The 18,992-nt window shown below is 44.7% G+C and overlaps 1 protein-coding gene across 2 annotated transcripts in view; it reads left to right on the top strand.

The window, feature by feature from the left end:
* The window catches only part of SETD9 (SET domain containing 9), a 141,782-nt gene that overhangs the window by 84,061 nt on the left and 38,729 nt on the right, over nt 1-18,992 (top strand). For both annotated transcript variants that reach the window (XM_069222329.1, XM_069222337.1), the window contains exon 3: nt 9,405-9,528. In XM_069222329.1, coding sequence (XP_069078430.1) covers nt 9,405-9,528 — 124 coding nt within the window. The remainder of the gene's footprint in view (nt 1-9,404; nt 9,529-18,992) is intronic.

An 18,992-nucleotide genomic window follows, 5' to 3' on the forward strand; every position in this document is an offset into this window, starting at 1 on the left:
GTATTTTTCCTTCTGTGTTTCTCCTTCGCCCTCACGCTCATTGCGCCTGTGACGCTCTGAATTGGCTTGCTTATGTCAACTGTTTTTATTTTTCTTTTCAATTTATGTGGCAAGAAAAGCCCAGTTAGGAATTTAGAACACTAATAGCTCTAACTCGAGCAAACACGAGACCCATTGCATTGCAAATGCTTGTTTATAAACTGTATATAATACTAACATATGTAAAGGAACGATTTTGGGGGCTCATTTATTTCAGGAAATTGCAGGCAGCAGCAGGGATTGATGAGAGCCATTTTCTTGTATGTATTCAGCCTCAATCATAGGAAAGTGGATGATTCTAAAGCTGTCTTCTCCTACAGCATGTCTCCCACTACAGGCACATCCTGTAAGGTTGATGAACAGTAGTATTTTATTAGTACTTTGATCTTCACACTTCAGAGGCAGCCGTTAGGGAAAGTAGGCAGCGCAATGTGGGTTGAAGCTGTAATGAATTTGGTCTCAGATGATAGGTATGACTCTCCGAGGTCGATGTCAACTGGCCAGAAGCCAATCAAAATGTACTGTTTTGATAGTGTACAGCTGTATTGTTCGGAGTTGTTTTGGAAGTTTCACTCTAGCTCTGCGGGGAGATGCTGCTTGCTTAGTTAAAGGTTCTAACCAGTATACCCCAGCGTTGTGCTCCGCCCACTCTCCATACATCTCACTGACAATGTAATTCGGATTGCAGTGCCCCTGAAGAAGCCTTTTTATTTGAAACATTATTGCTTTCTAACATAACTTATCACTCTGCCATTCTGCTGTGTATTATGGCTACTCTTGGTTAAAGTACCCTAAACCCTATCCGATCCATTGAAGCAAGAATGTGGATTGGGACCTGTCGTGCTGAGATCTAGGAAGACTGGTGTGGTATGCCTTAAAGCTAAACATCAAACATAGGGATAATATATTCCATAAGACCTGCCACCCCCTCAGGAAACTTGTAGAAAAGGAAGCCTGAAGCATTAGGTCTGGCACACTCCTATTTATTGTAAGCATCCCTACTAAAACTGCAGCTAGACATAGAGTAAGAAAACATTAGCACTAAGGAGAGAATAGAAAGAGGGCATCGACAAAAGACCTGCTGTGGCTGGCAACCTTGGAGGAGACACCGAAAATTATGAATTGCCTGCCTACAAAGAATGCTAAAGAGAACAAGCATTTACAATGCAATGGGTCTCACAGTTGCTCGAGTTAGAGCTATTAGCGTTGTACATTCCTAACTGGACTTTTCTTGCCACATAAATTGAAAATGAAAAGTACAACAGTTGACGGAAGTGAGCCCATTCAAAGAGTCAGGGCCGGAGAGTGAGCACAAGAGTTATTACCTCCCTGCGTGAATGTCTAGAAAGGATCGTGGCTGAGATGATTTTTACCTATTGATATCTTTCTCACATAGATCATCTCGTCTCAAGCATCGAGCTCTATTCCCAGAAGTGCCTTCAAAACACTGGAAAGGGCCCACTGGTCAAGTTGGTCTAAACCCATGCAGCACAAGCCTTCTGAATGCTATTTTGCAATAACACAGTATGGCTCTGTGAAAGATTTGTCTGCCAGTCAGCCATGCTTTTTATATGTATATGTTTTTCAAATTTGCATATGATTAAGGCAAAGTCTTTACTAATGGGACAAGCACCCAAACGAAATGCAAGGAGCTGTTAGCTCAGCTAGTGTTATTGACAGTGATTCCAGTATAAATAAGCACTGGCAAAGCCAATAGGTTTCGTCTATACAAGCTATTGGATTGGCAATGTGTTTGTGCCATGTTTGATGCCTCTGTGGCTGCTGTTCAGCATGGCTAAAAGTTAGTGGCATGGAGTGTCAAAGTGGAGTGGGGGAGTTGTGGTATAGAGTGGACTTGTTGAAGTAGAGTGGAGTAGGGTGAGTAGAATGTCATAGAGGTGAGCGGAGTAGAGTTCAGTGGCAGAGAATGTCGTTCAGTACAATGCCCTGGAGTGGAGTCGGGTGGGATATGGTGGAGTGGATTGTACTAGAATGGTGTATTGGGTTGGAGTACAGTGGGGTGGACTGGATGGGTTGGATTGGAGTGGGGTGGACTGCAATTGGGGTGAGATGGATTGGACTGGGTAGACTGGAGTGGGGTAGATTAGATTGGATTGGGGTGGGTTGACTTAATTCGAGTGATAAGACTGGTGTGGGATGGACTGGATTGGAATGAGGTATTCAGAGTGGGGTGGATTAGATTGTGCTGGAGTGCGTGGGGTAGAATAGAGTGGGGTGGAGTGGATTGGAGTGGGGTAGATTGGTTTTGTTGGATTGGAGTGGGCTGGATTGGACTAGAGTGGAGTAGATTGGAGTGGAGTAGGGTGGATGGCAGTGGACTGGAATGGGGTAGGGTAGGGTGGACTGTAGTGGATTGGATTGGGGTGGGGTGGTGTAGATTGTTTCGGATTGGAGTGGACAGATTTGAGTGGGGCAGATTATTTCGAATTGGAGCGGGACAGATTGGAGGAGGCAGATTGTTCTGGATTATAGTGGGACAGATTGCTTTGAATTGGAGTTAAGCAGATTTGAGTGGGGCAGATTGTTTTAGATTGGAGTGGGGTAGATTGTTTTGAGTTGGCTTGTGGTAGATTGGAGTGGGGCAGATTGTTTGGACTGGAGTGAGGCAGATTGGAGTGGGGCACATTGTTTTGGAATGGAGTGGGACAGATTGGAGTGGGGCAGATTGGTTTGGATTGGAGTGGGGCAGATTGGTTTGGATTGGAGTGGGGCAGATTGGTTTGGATTGGGAGGGGCATATTGTTTTGGACTGGAGTGAGGCAGATTGTTTGGGATTGGAGTGGATCACATTGTTTCTGATTGGTGTGGGGAAGATTTGAGTGCAGCAGGTTGTTTTGAATTGGAGTGGGGCAGATTGTCTCGGATTGGAGTGGTGCAGATTGTTTTGATTTGGAGTGGGGCAGATTCGTTTGGATAGGAGTGTAGCAAATTGTTTTGGATTGGAGTGGGGCATATTGGAGAGGAGCAGTCTGTTTTGGATTGGAGTGAGGCAGATTGGAGTGGAACATATTGTTTTGGATTGGAGTGGAGCAGATTTATTTGGAGTGGACTAGGCAGATTGCAGTGGGGCAGATTATTTTGAATTGGTGTGGAACAGATTGGAGTGGGACAGATTGTTTTGGATCAGAGTGGGGGAGACTGGTGTGGGGCAGATTGGAATGGAACAGATTGTTTTCGACTGGAGTGGGGCAGGTTGGAGTGGGACAGATTGTTTTGGATTAGAGTGGGGAGACTGGTGTGGGGCAGATGGGAATGGGACAGATTGTTTTGGACTGGAGTGGGGCAGGTTGTTTTTGATTGGAGTTGGGCAATTTGGAATGGGACAGATTGTTTTGCACTGGAGTGGGGCAAATTGCAATGGGGCAAATTGTATCGGATTGAAGTGGGGCTGATAATTTTGGATTGGGGCAGATTGTTTTGGATTAGAGTGAGGCAAATGTTTTTAGCTTGTAATGGGGCAGATTGTTTTAGATTTGAGGGGGACAGATTGTTTGGACTGGAGTGAGGCAGATTGGAGTGGGGCACTTTGTTTTGGAATGGAGTGGGGCAGATTGGTTTAGATTGGAGTGGGGCAGATTTGAGTGGGTCAGATTGGAGTGGGTCAGATTGTTTTGGATTGGAGTGGGTCAGATTGTTTTGGATTGGAGTGGTGCAGATTGTTTTGGATTGGAGTGGGGCATATTGTTTTGGACTGGAGTGAGGCAGATTGCAGTGGGGCAGATTGTTTGGGATTGGAGTGGAGCACATTGTTTTGGATTGGTGTGGGAAAGATTTGAGTGCGGCAGGTTGTTTTGAATTGGAGTGGAGCTGATTGGAGTGGGGCAGATTGTCTCGAATTGGAGTGGTGCAGATTGTTTTGGAGTGGGCCAAATTGTTTTGGATTGGTTTAGTTTGAATAGGAGTGTAGCAGATTGTTTTGGATTGGAGTGGGGCAGATTGCTTTGGTTTGGAGTGGGGCAGATTGGAGAGGAGCACACTGTTTTGGATTGGAGTGGGGCAGATTGCTTTGGATTGGAGTGTGGCAGATTGGAGAGGAGCACACTGTTTTGATTGGAGTGAGGCAGATTGGAGTGGAACATATTGTTTTGGATTGGGGTGGAGCAGATTTGTTTGAAGTGGACTAGGCAGATTGGAGTGGGGCTGATTATTTTGAATTGGAGTGGGACAGATTGTTTTGGATTAGAGTGGGGGAGATTGGTGTGGGGCAGATTGGAATGGGACAGATTGTTTTGGACTGGAGTTGAGCAGGTTGGAGTGGGGCAGGTTGTTTTTGATTGGAGTTGGGCAGATTGGAATGGGACAGATTGTTTTGCACTGGAGTGGGGCAGATTGGAGTGGGGCAAATTGTTTTGGATTGGAGTGGGGCTGATAATTTTGGATTGGGGCAGATTGTTTTGGATTGGAGTGGTGTGAACTGGAGTGGCAGAGATTGTTTTGGATTGGAGTTGGGGCAGATTGTTTTGGATTGGAGTGAGGCAAATGGTTTTAAATTGTAAATGGGCAGATTGTTTTAGATTGTAGGGGGGGCAGATTGTTTTAGATTGTAGGGGGGGCAGATTGTTTTAGATTGGAGTCGGTCAGATTGTTTTGGATTGGAGTGGGGCAGATTTGAGCGGGGCAGATTGTTTTGGATTGGAGTGGGGCAGATTGTTTTGGACTGGAGAGTGGGAGATTGTTTTGGTTTGTTGTGGGGGCAGATTTGAGTGTGGCAGATTGTTTTCAATTGGAGTGGAGCTGATTGGAGTGGGGCAGATTATTTTAGATTGTATTAGTTTGGATAGGGGGTAGCAGATTGTTTTGGATTGGAGTGGGGCAGATTGCTTTGGATTGGAGTGGGGCATATTGGAGAGAAGCAGACTGTTTTGGATTGGAGTGAGGCATATTGGAGTGGGACATATTGTTTTGGATTGCAGTGGAGCAGATTTGTTTGGTGTGAACTAGGCAGATTGGATTGGGGAGATTATTTTGAATTGGCGTGGAACAGAATGGAGTGCGACAGATTGCTTTGGATTAGAGTGGGCGAGATTCAAATAGACAGTTTGTTTTGGACTGGAGTGAGACAGGTTGTTTTTTAATGGAGTGGGGAAAATTGGAATGGGGCAATTGTTTTGGGTTGGAGTGGGGCTGATAATTTTGAATGGGGCAGATTGTTTTGAATTGGAGTTGGGGTAGATTGTTTTGGATTGGAGTGAGGCAGATTGTTTGGGGTTGGTGTGGAGCAGATTGTTTGGGGTTGGAGTGGGGCTGATTGTTTTGGACTGGAGTGAAGCAGATTGTTTTTTATTGGAGTCGGTCAGATTGTTTTGGATTGGAGTGGGGCAGATTGGAGTGGGATGTGTTGGGAGGATTGGAATGTGGGAGTGGGGTGGATTGGAGTGGATAGTGGTGAGTGCTTTGGTTCGGGGTGGTGTTGGAAAGTGGGGAGTTGGTAAGGGCAGGTAGGTACCGACACTTAGCAGTAGGCCAGAAACCCCCACTAGGTCCAGTCACTGTCTCAGTAGATTAATCCTTGCACAACCCTTGGTAGCTTGTCCCATGGGCAGCTAGGCTTAACTTAGGAGAGAGATGTGTAAAGCATTTAATATAAACAAATCAGTATATAAGTAAAACACAACACACAATAAAAATCTGACACCAATTTAAAAACATAGGAAATACGTTTATCTTTAAAATTGACACCAAAATGACAAAAATCCAATGTTGGAACCAGAGATATGATTTTTTTAAAGTTTAAAGATTAAAAGTAAAACTAGCGCTTAGAAGCAAATAGCGCTCAAAGTGTAAAAAAAAAAAAAAAAAAAAGGTCAAACTGGATATGGACAAAGTCCAGAGTTCAGGCCATCCACGATGTAACACTTTTACACTTACTTTCAAAAGTGTTTCTTGATTCAGGAAAGTGGTCCACAGCACCAGCTAAGGGTTCAGAAGCTGTGGTTTGCCTCTTGGGGTCTGAGACTACAAATCCCAAAATGCATCCCTCCAGTTTATGGAGCTTTTTACAACAGTTGCTCCAAATGCCTCCGAACGTCTGGATCTTCTTGTAGAGGTCCAAGGTTCCAGAAGCTCTGAGTTGCTTCTTGGGAGTTGGGACTACAATTCCCAGAATTCACCTGGTCAGAATCCTCAATTGGCCACTGGACGCTAGTCAGCTGGGCTCTTCTTGCTGGACTTAATGTAAGGGACTCTGGTCAGCTCCTTTGTACCTGTAGCTTACAGGGAGTCCACTCCTGGAGTTGCAGAAGCATGGCAAAATCCTTTTCTTGGTGAAGCCCAAAGTGTGCAGCTGGTGCAGTCCTTGTGAGTGCAGTTCTTCAGGTACAGGCCAGAGATCCAAGAGGGCAGTCTTTCTTCTCCAGTATCTTCTTCCAGCAGAGATCTGAATTGTGGGCCAGCTCTGCCATATCTATCCTTGCTCCTAGGTAGGGAAGCAGGGGGGTGCTCCTGTTCAGTGGGGTACAGGTCACCACCTGCTGGGGTGACCACTTCCTGTTAAGTGTAGCAAAAATCAATCTAAGACATAACATTCTCTAAAAATCCAAGATGGCAAAAATTCATTCTTGGAGGTTAGATCTGGCTGAGTCCACCCACTGGCATAGCCAAGCCTCCCTTGACACACCTCTTCCAGCACCTCTCCTATTCTAATCAGTGGGGCTCCCATCTGTCTGGGGGAGCAGGAAGTGGGGGAGGTCCAGTTTCTGTCTCAAGCGGCTTTCCTTCCTTTGAAGACCAGTTTGGCTACTCTTCCCCCATCCTGCTGTGCCATCTGTTGCAGCAGTTCTCTACCCACCAGATGCTTCCTTTGTCTGTGCCCAGAATACTTCACACCTCATTAAGGTAGCTTGGCTCAGGCTAAAACTCTTTCTCTGTGCTAGTTATAATAAATTCAACCTTGGCAAGTTGTTGGATTTATTATAACATTTAATTTGATACCAAATTCAATATATTTAGCTCCTCTCTTTCAGAAATAAGAATTTGTTATTTTAAAATAAAGTCTCCCAGTGTTAGCCTGTGAAGCCCATTGACCATAATTGGAAAAAACACATTTGGCTGTTTTCCCTCACCAGGTCTTAAAAAACATCTTTTATAAAAGTCCATGCTTATATGTACACTGCACCCAACCTTCGGGGGACCTAGGGCAGATGTTAGGGATGACGTATTTGCAAAGATAAGGTCATTTGAGACTTTGGAAGTACTTTTCATTCCAAAGTCGAATTTGGGGTTAATTTTAACTTAAAAGCAGCCAGCAAGGCAGGCCTTCCTTTACAGTGATACTGAACACCACAGCAGTGCACCTATGTGTACACTAACTATTATGGGGTCCCTAAACCTACATGCCCTACCATGTACTAGGGACTTATAGACAGGTAGTCAGAGGCAATTATATTTAGGCCTTATTTGCATATACCATTTTAAACAGAGCACCTGCACTGGGACTGGCTAGCAGTGCCTGGGGCACAGTCAGAGTCAGAAAACACCAGTATCAGCTAAAAATGGGGGCAAAAAGTGAGCAGGCTTCTGCAATCAGCCCAGTTTTCTCACAGGTGGATTAAATTGATCTTGGATCAATGGTATTGAGTGGGGTGGATCTGATTGGGTGGGGTGAGGTAGTGTGGATTGGAGTGGTGCGGGCTGGATTGGAGTGGGGTTGATTAGGATGTACTGCATGATTGTGTGTTGAAGAATCATTTTGAAAATTACACTTAAGAAACAGTGTTGCTTTGTAATATTCAGAACAAGATAATAGTCATCTTTTGAGAACAGCCCCCACAAGCAAAAACAAAACTTGAATGCAAAGTGAAAAAAGAAAACTTGGAAAAATAAAACAAGAGAGTTAACTAAAGAAATAAATCTTTGCAATTTTGTTTGTCCCGCTGGGCATGTTTTTACCAGTCACGCCTTCTGTTTGCAGGGCCCTGGAAGTTAAAAAGAAGTACCTTGATCACATTGGAATCAGCGGATAGGCACTGATTAAGTGGAATCAATTGGTGCTTGGTTCCTGCTTCATAGACAGGAATGTAAATTATGCTAGGCCTGCAGTGACCAATTATGAGGCTGTAAAGAATAGAGCAAGGCAAGCAACCAAATGGTAAACAACGGACGGGCTCCAAGCCCTTTTTAGTTAATAACAGAGTGCACAGCTGTGTAAATATTTCCTCTATGCTCCCTGATTATGTGCAAATGCATGGATGTGCATGAAAGTAAAATTGGTAACTGTTTACTTCTAAATAAAATATAATTTCAAAGAATTTGCAACATGAAAATAAAGAACTTTCAGGAATTCACAAGGGTTTACAGAAGTAGGCCTGGAAGCTGTACTCCAAGCAAACGCTTGTGAATTTAATTTTGCATGAGCAGTTATACACACTTGCTCATGCGAAAATCTGCTGTGTGATTGCAAAATCATTTTTCCTGTACCCCCTTTTAAGCAAAGTAAAAAAAAAAAGAAGAAAAAAGTCTTACTCCTGCCCTTGTCAGGAAAAAATTTCAAACCTTTTCCAAAGTAGCACAAGATTGGAGAGGGGTTGTTGAATATGCCCTTAAACATGTTAGTATGTGCGCGCGCAAAGATTCACAGATCTCTGGATCTACTGCTTCCCACCTACTTCTAGCCCCTGTAGGTAGGTTTTCAAAAAGGTGGCAAAATGAGAGCCTAACTAGAATCCAACCACTGATATATTCTGAGAGGCTATTAACAGAGCTTTGATATAACGAGAAGGCTCCTATCATTTGTTACCAAAAGGCACAAGTAGATATTTTTACAGGACAAGTAGATATGTGGATCACCTATCCCTTGGGCAAATTGATATTTTATAAAATTGTACACCTCTGATAGTCTTGTGGTAGATAGATTGGGGCATTAATCTTTGCAGGCAGTGTCTGACAAATATGAGTATCCCATTAGCCAGCCTTGGGATTACCACACTGAAGACTCAACTTCACGAATGATGGGATAAAGTGATCAAACTGTTTTTGGAAGCTACTGCTGGAATTGACACCCTTTACTGGAGCTAAAAAAAATTACAATGCCCAGTCTTGCAGCACCAGTCTCCCATAAAATCTTGTAAGTTATCTGAGCATTCCCCTGCCTGTGCCTCACGAGAACCACAGCAGTAGTAGGCTAGCAGTATCTGAGTGCTTTGCAGGCAGATTGTTTAAGGAATTAGGAGATGTCAAGACATTAAACAGTCACATCTTTCCACACCCATTTTAATGTACATCATTCCTATATATATTGTCAGGTCTGTTTTAAAAGGGAATGGGTTTTCCACAGTAATTAGGACTACTTATGTTCATTGACTTATGAAATGGTAATGTATATTTACCCTTGTTTTCTCCTTTCTCAGGTGCCATATATCAAGGGTATGAGCCAGTCTTTTTCCAGTCAATTGGAAATCCATTTATATTTAGGTGCATTGATGGCATCCTTATTGATGGGAATGACAAAGGGATCTCGAAATGTATTTACAGGTAACGTTTTCTGTTGTTAAAAGTTAGTAAAATACAGACACTTACTTAGCAAAGTGTATAAGTATGCTAAAAAAAAGATATTAAAAATGCAGCAGAAAGGGCATGAATTAGAGCATATCAACATGGCAGTGACTAGGAGACTCCTGGCCACAGATTAATGACCAGTATAATCTTGTAAAATCATTTTATGGAGGGAGCCCTGATCTGGTTCCTGAGTGCCTGAGACGATGAGTGTGATAGTGGTTTCCTTGATAGGAAAGAATAACATGTGAGAGATATGGAAGAGTGACAATCTGGAGAATGGAAACCTTTGCGTGTACCGAGGAAACAGTGGGGAGTCCACTTAGAAATCAAGGCTTTGATTGTTGGTGTCATAGTAAAATCTGGATGGCCGACGAATCCCTGGCACTTGGGACGAATGGAGAGGCTGTGTCTTGCAGTGTGATACATGCAGTGAAGAAAAGGAGCCACAGCCGGGGACTTACAGAAGCCAGTGAGCGCATGGGCTGAGTAGCGTATCTGACAGGGTGAAAGGGCATCCAAGCATGGGAGACCAGGCCCATGGCAGTGGGCTTCCTGAAAAGACTGGAGCCTTGAGTGAGTGCAGCCCAGGTGGTTGGTCATGAGCAGGTGGCCTGCCTCCTTTTAGAACTGTAAAGAGAGTGACACAAGAAGTCTGGGGACGAGTGAAGGGCCTGAAAGACTGGTGACACTAGCCTCGAGGAGGATTCTGAAACTATTTGGACCCTGGACGAGGCAAGGAGCACATAAAGATACCCATTAAAATTTTGCCTCAAAGAGACAAAGTTGGGGTGAGACGAAGCACCCAAGTGGTAATTACGCTTTTTAAGGAGCTCTAACCTTACAGTGGATGGCCAACTCCAAATCACAGTCATCTATACAACAGGAGCAAGAGTCAGCGCTGCAAGTCCACTGATTTCACCCTACCAAGAGGCGATGTCAATAAAATGACTCAGATAGGTGCTGCACTAGAATGGGGCTCACAGAAAAAGATAGATGAAAATTAGCCTCCATGCAGTGACCAAACTACAGTCTCTGTCACTACTGTGGCAAAATAGGAGGCTGTGGTTGGGCTTTCTAAGGTCAGCAGTTTTACACATTGTGGAGTTTCCCAAGCGTTGTAAGGACTAAACCTTGAACTGTTTGTGGAAGACTTGATTGTTAATAGTCTGAAACAGAGAGGCCTCTCACCACTGTTCTCAGTTGAAAGAATACACAGTAGTCTGGATCCACCCCTAAACCCTGGATGACCCCAAGGGCTATCATTGCACCCATTTGTAATTAGACAGATAGGTATGCTGTCCACCAGGTGAATAGTGAGGGTGCACTGCTGGAAGTGGAAGGCTTCAAGATATTGATGTTCCTGAACTTCATTCTGGCTGTTCAGTGGCACCACCACATATTGGAGGCAATGAAATGAGAATGTCAAAAGAGAGAGCTCAAGTATGTTATGCTCTTCCCTGCAAGACTGAGTGCTATATCAGAGGGTAGGTCGCTGCACTTCCTGCTTCAGGATGTGGGGCGGGAATAAAGGTTAGACAAAAGTGTGGGTAATAAAGGGAAACATAAAAAAATGGTCCAGAATGGTGAGGGAAGGACTTCCACAGCTGTGCTGGGCAGCCATCACTATCAAAGGGCCTCTGCAGCAAGTGCACGAATGACAGCAGTCAGGGTGATGGATTAGAAGGACATGGGCTCTTTGAATGCTCAACCTGCAGGAAATAACATGAAGACTGAAGCCAGAGAGACCGCCAAATGCTGCTGAAGAGGAGTTGACCTTGGACTATGGGTAGAGATAGAACCTTGCTGAGGCTGTATAAGTAATGTGGTCGAGAGGAACATTCTGTCATGCAACTGTCACTTAAGAAGCCTCTTGAACGGTGTTGTTGAGAATAAAGGTAGCTCTCCACATTTTATGGCTTTCCTACCTTGTATACGGAGTAAGGCCCTCATTACAACCTCTGCAGTTTTTCCTAAAGACCGCCGAGTCTGCGGGCACCAGAATACCGCCATTGCTGGCGGTATGTCTGGCTCCCCATTTCGCCTTTACCGCTGGGCCAGCGGACGGTAACAGTGTTGCAGTCCGCTGGCCCAGCGTAAAAGTAACGTCAACATTGCTGCCGGCTGGTAATAGGGCCGGCGGCAATGCTGATGTGCAGCGGGTGAATAGCACCCATCGTGCATTTCACTGCCTGAAATTCCTCCCCGAGTCCCCTTACCACCAGCCTTTCCATGGCGATGTCTACCGCCATGGAAAGGCTGGTGGTAAGGGGAGTTGAAATCCCCAGGGCAGCGCTGCCTTGGCGGATTACGACCATTGGGACTGCCATGGCAGTGTACCGCTGGTCCCGGCGGTGTTACCGCAGCAGAACCGCCGCAGTCAAAATAAGGTGACTAGTACCGCCAGCCTGTTGGCAGTACTAACACCACTGTAGCCCTGGCCATCGCCAACCACCAGGGTTATGATGAGGGCCTCTATCTTATAGACAGCAGATGCTGGCCAGGATGGAATATGCTTCACCCGGTGCTCCTCCTGAGAGGAGTGGTGCCATACAGGAAGTAGCATTAGCCTAAAGTAGTGAAGTGGTTCTTGGGGTGACAGACTACTCGCACATTGGGAGCAGGCGATTGCAGGGCCATCACTTGTATGTTGCAGTGTGGCTGAGATTCTGAAACATTAAAGGGTGGTGAGGAGGTTATTTATAGGAGTCATGAGAACATTAAGGGGTGGTGGAGAGGTTATCTGTAGGAGCCTTGGGAAAGAGTATGGCAATTTATAAGAACATTTGAGATACATTGAGGGATTTACAATTGTAGGTAGGAAGTATTCTCACTTCCAAAAATTTTTAAAATATAATACTTAGGAGGAACAGAGGAACTGAAAGCAAAGATATAAAACAATGTGAAAGCTCATTATATAGTGTTTACTTGTTGGCTGTATTGTGTAGGAAGTAAAGTGGGAAAATTCTTGGCATGGATCACAAAGAGAGAAGAGTCTAAATGAGTCACAGGAATCATCGGGTAGAGAAGTAACCAACTGTGCGTTATAGCACAAGCATTTGCAGTGCTGTTTGAAGCAGTGAGCACCACTAGATTGGAGTATAAGCAAGATAATTAGAGGGGGGGTTCATAGGGGTCATACTGACAAAACTATATCCTAGCAGGTGGTGCTAGGCTGGAGGAAGCCAAGGAGGTTGAAGATGTCTCCCAGTTGAAAAGTGGCACATATAAGTATTTAGGAAAGTTTGTAAGGGCATGCATGTACTGATCCTACACTTTTTCTGGGTGGCCAGGAGGGAGGAAATAGTACTATGGGATCTCCGTGGCAACTATTGTAATGATGTCCAAAGAAGGGCCAATCTCACTTAATTCACAATGAAAGATCATGGCTTTATTGTTGTTGAATTGCTTTTATGATGTAGTGGCTAACCTAATAGACTCGGCTTTATGCCCAACACAACAGTGAGAGTAAATCTGGGGTGCTCGTATATCTGTTTTGAGATGGCCGAGAATAACGTGGAACCAGCTAAAATAGTTTCATAGACACAGCAAAGGATTGTGACTCGATTGAATCCCCATTCCTCTTAATGGTGCTGGAATGGATGGGGTTTGGCCCCAGTTTCTGTAGATGGGTGAGATTATGCAGACTGGCGTTTTGGTTGCTGAGAGGTATGAGGCAGGGAGGACCATTGTCACCAGTTTTGTTTGCTGTGTCCATCGAACCACTGGCATGCTAGATATGAGGGCACAAGGCTTCATGTTGTGAATTATATACTCTTGAACTATATACTCTTTTATCTAGTGGATCTAAAAATGCCCCTAGACAGGTTAATCGATATTATAAAGTTAATTGGTTTCAGAGTAAATTGGTCAATGTCCATAATCTACTCACTTACGCATTGGCAGTGACAGGTGGATTATTGCACCCCACTCCAAGTAACAAATAGCGGATTTAAAAACTTGGAAATCTCTGTGACCAGTGCTGAGTCACTTTGTAAAAGAAAACTCAATAGCTGCCCTACAGGGTTTAAAACTGATGTGAGACGTTGGAGAAAGCAACGTCTCTTGCAAATGTTGCAGGTGGCACTTTTAAAAATCATTGCTTTGCCCAGATCCCTGTATATATTGCAGAACAGGCCCTTTTGGGACCCCAGGATATTTTTGTTAAGGTAGACACACAAGTTTGTACCCTACTGTAGGAGAGGAGCATTGCCAGGATCTCATTTGGAAAGATATGCAGAAAGATATATGATCGAGAGATTGCATTGCCTGATGTGTGAAAGTATTGTGGGGCCTCCCAGCTTCCCCCATTAACATGCCACCGAAGTCTGGGACCTCCTCGACAGCACCACCCCGGACGTCGCATTCCTCACTGAGACCTGGACCAACAACAAATATGACACCATAAGTTGACGCCACTGAAGGTGAATGAATTCAATGCTAAAAAGTGCTCTGGACTAAAAGCTAAAAGTATAAAACTAGATAAAAAATCACATTTAAAAACGTGTTAAAAATCAATGGCTAAAAAAACATGCAAAGAGATATAATGCCGACCATGACAAGCACAGCAGGCCAAAGTAATGTATAATAAGCTAATCATCAAATCTTTCAAACAGTAGTCATAATCTTGAAGAACATCTTCGAAGCCATTGAAGGGAAAGGACCTCAGGAAAGAGGCTACATCATCAGATGTTAGATCGATGACAGGCTAGGCAGACGGATCCACAGAGCAGTAGTGCATAGTAGTCTCTTGTGGAGGTCCACCTGCTGGAATGGCACTCTCCACAGTGCCAAAAAGAGCCAGATCGTTCACCAAGGGCGGCTCATAAGTGGCCTCACGAATCAGCCTTAGTCTCAAGGGGCATGACCTAGAATGAACACTCATCAGGGACATCAGCAGTGCTTGGTCCACAGCAAGACACACTGTATGCAAATGTTCGTAGAGGCACCATATGCAGCAAGAGACTGGATGAACGCACCATAGGAGTGGTTGGAATGACAATGACCAATCACGCTCCAATTCTTCCAGCAACGGAGCATTAAAGACCAGAACCATGCGTTCATGGCACAGGTTAGCTGGTGGCAGTGGCTCCATTGCTTCGCATAGCTGGAAAGACACAACCACTGCGAATCAGAAGTATTAGCAGCAGTATATCGCCTATTAATGCCAAAATTACAGGAAAGCCGCCACACTTGAAAAGAGTGAATGAATGAATGGCCGATGGAATGACTCCGAAGGCAGTCTGGAAAATGGACACAAATCCAGACCCAACAGCTTCAGGTAGTGGACAATCCCAGTAGTGCTTGAAGCATTGAAAATTCATTCTGGATACCTGCTCTCCAAAGTGCTTGGGGAAGTTGGTAATTAGTAGGGATTGTATCTCGGCTGAGGATCTCACAATCTGGGGAGCATACGTCTCTCTAGCTGATGTCAACGCGACTTGTTTTTGCGCCTTTAGTCCGCTCAACTTGTCATACTTTACATTAGCAGTATCAATGTGAGGCCACTTTTCTGATACTTTTATCTCTCGTGTGTGTGTGTGGGGGGGAATAATACTTGTCCACAACACGTAACGACCTGAGAGACTGAAATTGCGTAGGTAATTCATGGTCGCATACCGCAACAGCTTTGGTCGCTCAGCACCACATGATTTCCATTCAAAAGTACATGAAATGCTGGTTGAATCAAAGGGACGGGAGTAACCTTCAGAAAACAGGCCAAGTTTTCAACCCCCCGCATTGTAAAGACCGTGACACCTGCTTGCAGATCATTAAATGACTAACAGTAGTCTTGCATTCACTTCCGCTGAGAAAGACCTTTGTTTCGCTGTTCAGACATTTGCATTCAAAGGGCAACTCACACTCTTTTTCAATATAGCTATCACCTAGTCACTCATACCTGCCCCACGGCAAGATGTTTCAGGCATTTCGAAAAATGAAAAGTGGAAATGGGCAGATAAATAATGCCATGTAGGAACCATACTATTGAAGGACTCTCTGCAACTGGGAAAGGCAACTTTTCTAACTTCTCTATGTGAAGCATGGTGAAACTCGCTTCTCTTTTAGCCATTGTCTGTTGTTCCTTGGATAAATTAAAAGCAGTGTACAATTCACTACCGTTAATGTGCTTCCATGGAACTCTGAAATTTTTCAAAGTCTGTAACGTCCAACATAACTGCATGATGGACCGCAGCTGACTTTGCCCATGATATAAAAGGGACATTTCTGTCTGAATGATATCTATCACAAATGATACTATGGGGGTAATTCTGACCCTGGCGGTCATGGACCACCAGGGCCAACGACCGCGGAAGCACCGCCGGTTTTCCCCTGGCCATAGGAATCCTCCATGGCGGCGCTGCAAGCAGCGCCGCCATGGGGATTCTGACCCCCTTCCCGCCATCCTGTTCCTGGCGGTTCTTACCCATAAACTCTAGATACCTCTACAATCCCTAGGATGTTGGAAAAAAGGCGCATATTTTGCGTGGGTAGCTTATGGTGACAAAAAGTTACAAGGGTCTCAACGCAAACTGCCCCAAATAACCAAAAATAGGCCTGCCACCTGAGGGGGAAAAGGCCTGGCAGCGAAGGGGTTAAAACAAGATAGGATTCACTACACCTTGATTAAGCTGAGTGAGAAGAAGCATGTTGCGTCCCTCACACAGTTGCAGTCAGGTCTGGATAAATAGGTCTAAAATCTATAAATACTACACAGGGTGTGCTGCACCATTACGCAACTGAGGTTTGAAAATATAGTTTATGCCATATGCATGAGAGGATGTGGACAAGAGGGTATATGAGTTGTGGAAGTGGGTAATAAAACAGTTGAACACACGGAGAGACGGTAGTTCGGAAATGAGCACAAGGACAGTAATCTTCAAGCTATGGGATGGGCCTCTCTGGCGGGGCCATAATTGATCCGGGGGAGGGGGCGGCACCAGGCTGTGCCCCAGAAGTGCTAGTGAACGGCTCTGTACTGGGCAATTAGTAATGTCTTTTATCACTCTTGTCCTCGCTGGGAGTCGGTATCAATGTGTATTTCCAATAAAAGGTCACACTGTGGATACTTTTCGGGCAAATTTACTGCCAGTAGAATGTATTGTATTGTATTGTATTGTAATCGTATTTATATAGCGCTTACTACCCCTGACGAGGTGTCGAAACGCTTTTCGATGAGCAGCACGCTACTCCGGTACCCAACAAGAATTAGTGATGGATTAGTATCGTTTAATAATGGGTACAGTTTTAGTATTATTATGAGTTAATTTGAGCCGCGGATATGAGAGTTTGTTAGTTAGATTGACTGGAGTAATGGAGGGGTGGAGGAGGAAAGAAATCCAGAAGTGTTAATTGGGAGTATATCCTTCATTTACTCAACCCAAAGGCTTGGGATGAATAAAGGGGGGCGGAGGGGGAAGAGTATGTGGAAGGGTTAGGGAGAGCATAGTAGCAGGGTGAGATGAATGCAGGAGAATTTAGTAGGGTTGTGTGGGAGGTCAACGAGGTAGAGTGAGGTTTGGTGAGTTAGATGTGGAGGTGGAGGGAAGAGTTTAGGCAGAGATATTTAGGAGATGAAAGTGGTAGAAGGGATTTGGGATGAGTCAGAGTGAGAATGGAGGATAGTTTGATAAGAGTGATGAGTAGATAAGTGTGATAAGATGAGAGCAGAAATTCATAGATATCTAGTATTACAACCCAAAACCAGGAGCCATGCAATGATCCACGAACATGCCAAGCACAGAAACAACATGTACACATATATATATATATATATATATATATATATATATATATATATATATATATACACACACACAAATATATATTTTTCGGTCATATATCACACTTTTACATGTGTGCACTGTATGCACGCTCCGGGGTACCCACACGAGGGCGGGAACACTCAATGTTTATGACTATTGATGAGGATTCCCTGGAAGAGAACGTCACTAAGAACACCAAAGTGAAAAATATCCGCTCTTGGTGTTTTTACCCATCTATAATCTTATGCTATGTATGGGCTTCAAAAAGCAGCTGAGTTTGTTGCAGGATAGGTGGAAATGACGAATGCTCTCAGTAGAGAACTAGATGAAAATAGTGACCATGAGGGGTTCGGAGAGCGATTTGGGGGGGGTTCTGTGGATTATTCTGTGTTCACTGCTTGACGAAAGCATCATAAGTAAAGAATCGTGAACTCCATGTTAGCCGCACATAAACTGTACGTCCTGCCAAATACTTCTGCTCCCGAAGGAGGGTGTCAGAGCTTCCATCAGCAATGTATGGACTATACGTGATGACTAACTGGACAGATGATGCTACGTACTTGTACTTCGATGCTATGCTCTACCACGAAACTGTGATCTCACTAGTATGCACTATGAAAGTTTTGTTACTTGCGCTGGTTTCTGGAAAACTGCAAAATAAATATATTTAAAAAAATGCCTGGCCCTCAAATCATCTGCCCTGGGTTACAAAAAGTACACAAGGCTAAATGAGTAATGGGAGAGCTATACATGATATGGCCTCGCCTTTTGAAAAGTAAAAGCCTGGTATCCTGCCACACACCCCTACCACCCTCTGTGCCTTCCGCCCCCTCCTCCCTTGATGCAGCCTTTCAACAGCAGTACTCCCGCACTAACACGTGGCATCATGAGCTTCGCACCGTCCTAGAATTGATGGGTGGGAGCCACATACTTGCACCACTCCTGCATGGTGACATCAGTTTCTTTCCTCTTTCCCTTTCCGTACACTCCGACATAAAGGCACAGAATAACTGTTAGCGATAGTGTGCCGATTTTTAACGTGACCCCTTTTTAGATCTTAGGAGGTAGGAAGACACTGAGCAATCTTGTACAGAGTGTCTACCGGGAAGAGCGCTAATGAAGGTCAATAACTTGTTCTTCTGACGGGTCCTCCCAACTGCAGATGCCTCACCGCTATACCAGATATCGAAGCAGCAAACTCCGCCCCCCGCCCCACCCTGCTGCCACCACCCATCTCCCCGACCACCGAGATGGAGGGTGTGGAGCATAGACTCAAACCAAAAAGTCTTGCAGGACGAAGCAAGTGAAATGACCTTCTGGTCAGACCTGGCTGGCGAGGACGTGGTGCTTTGTGAATGTATGTATGGATATCCACCATGCAGCCTGGCCGCTATCAAGAACAGGCACCCCTCTCACCAATGCCATTGTAGCAGCCTTGGCTCTGGTGGATGGACTCATGGGACCATTGGTTCTTGGTCCATGCACAGCAGAGTTTAATGCATAGGATTGTCCACCCTGACTGGGTCCTTTCTGGCACAGCCTAGCCCTTCTTTGCACCGGACAAGCTGATGTCCTGAGTATCTAACTAATTATCTTTTCACTGCTCAATGTAAAAGCTCAACTGTTTCTTTCAATCAAGGCAATGGAACCTCTCTTCCTCTTTCGAGGGATGAAGCGGAA

Source organism: Pleurodeles waltl, chromosome 1_1 (genome assembly GCF_031143425.1).
Source record: "Pleurodeles waltl isolate 20211129_DDA chromosome 1_1, aPleWal1.hap1.20221129, whole genome shotgun sequence".
NCBI lineage: Eukaryota > Metazoa > Chordata > Amphibia > Caudata > Salamandridae > Pleurodeles > Pleurodeles waltl.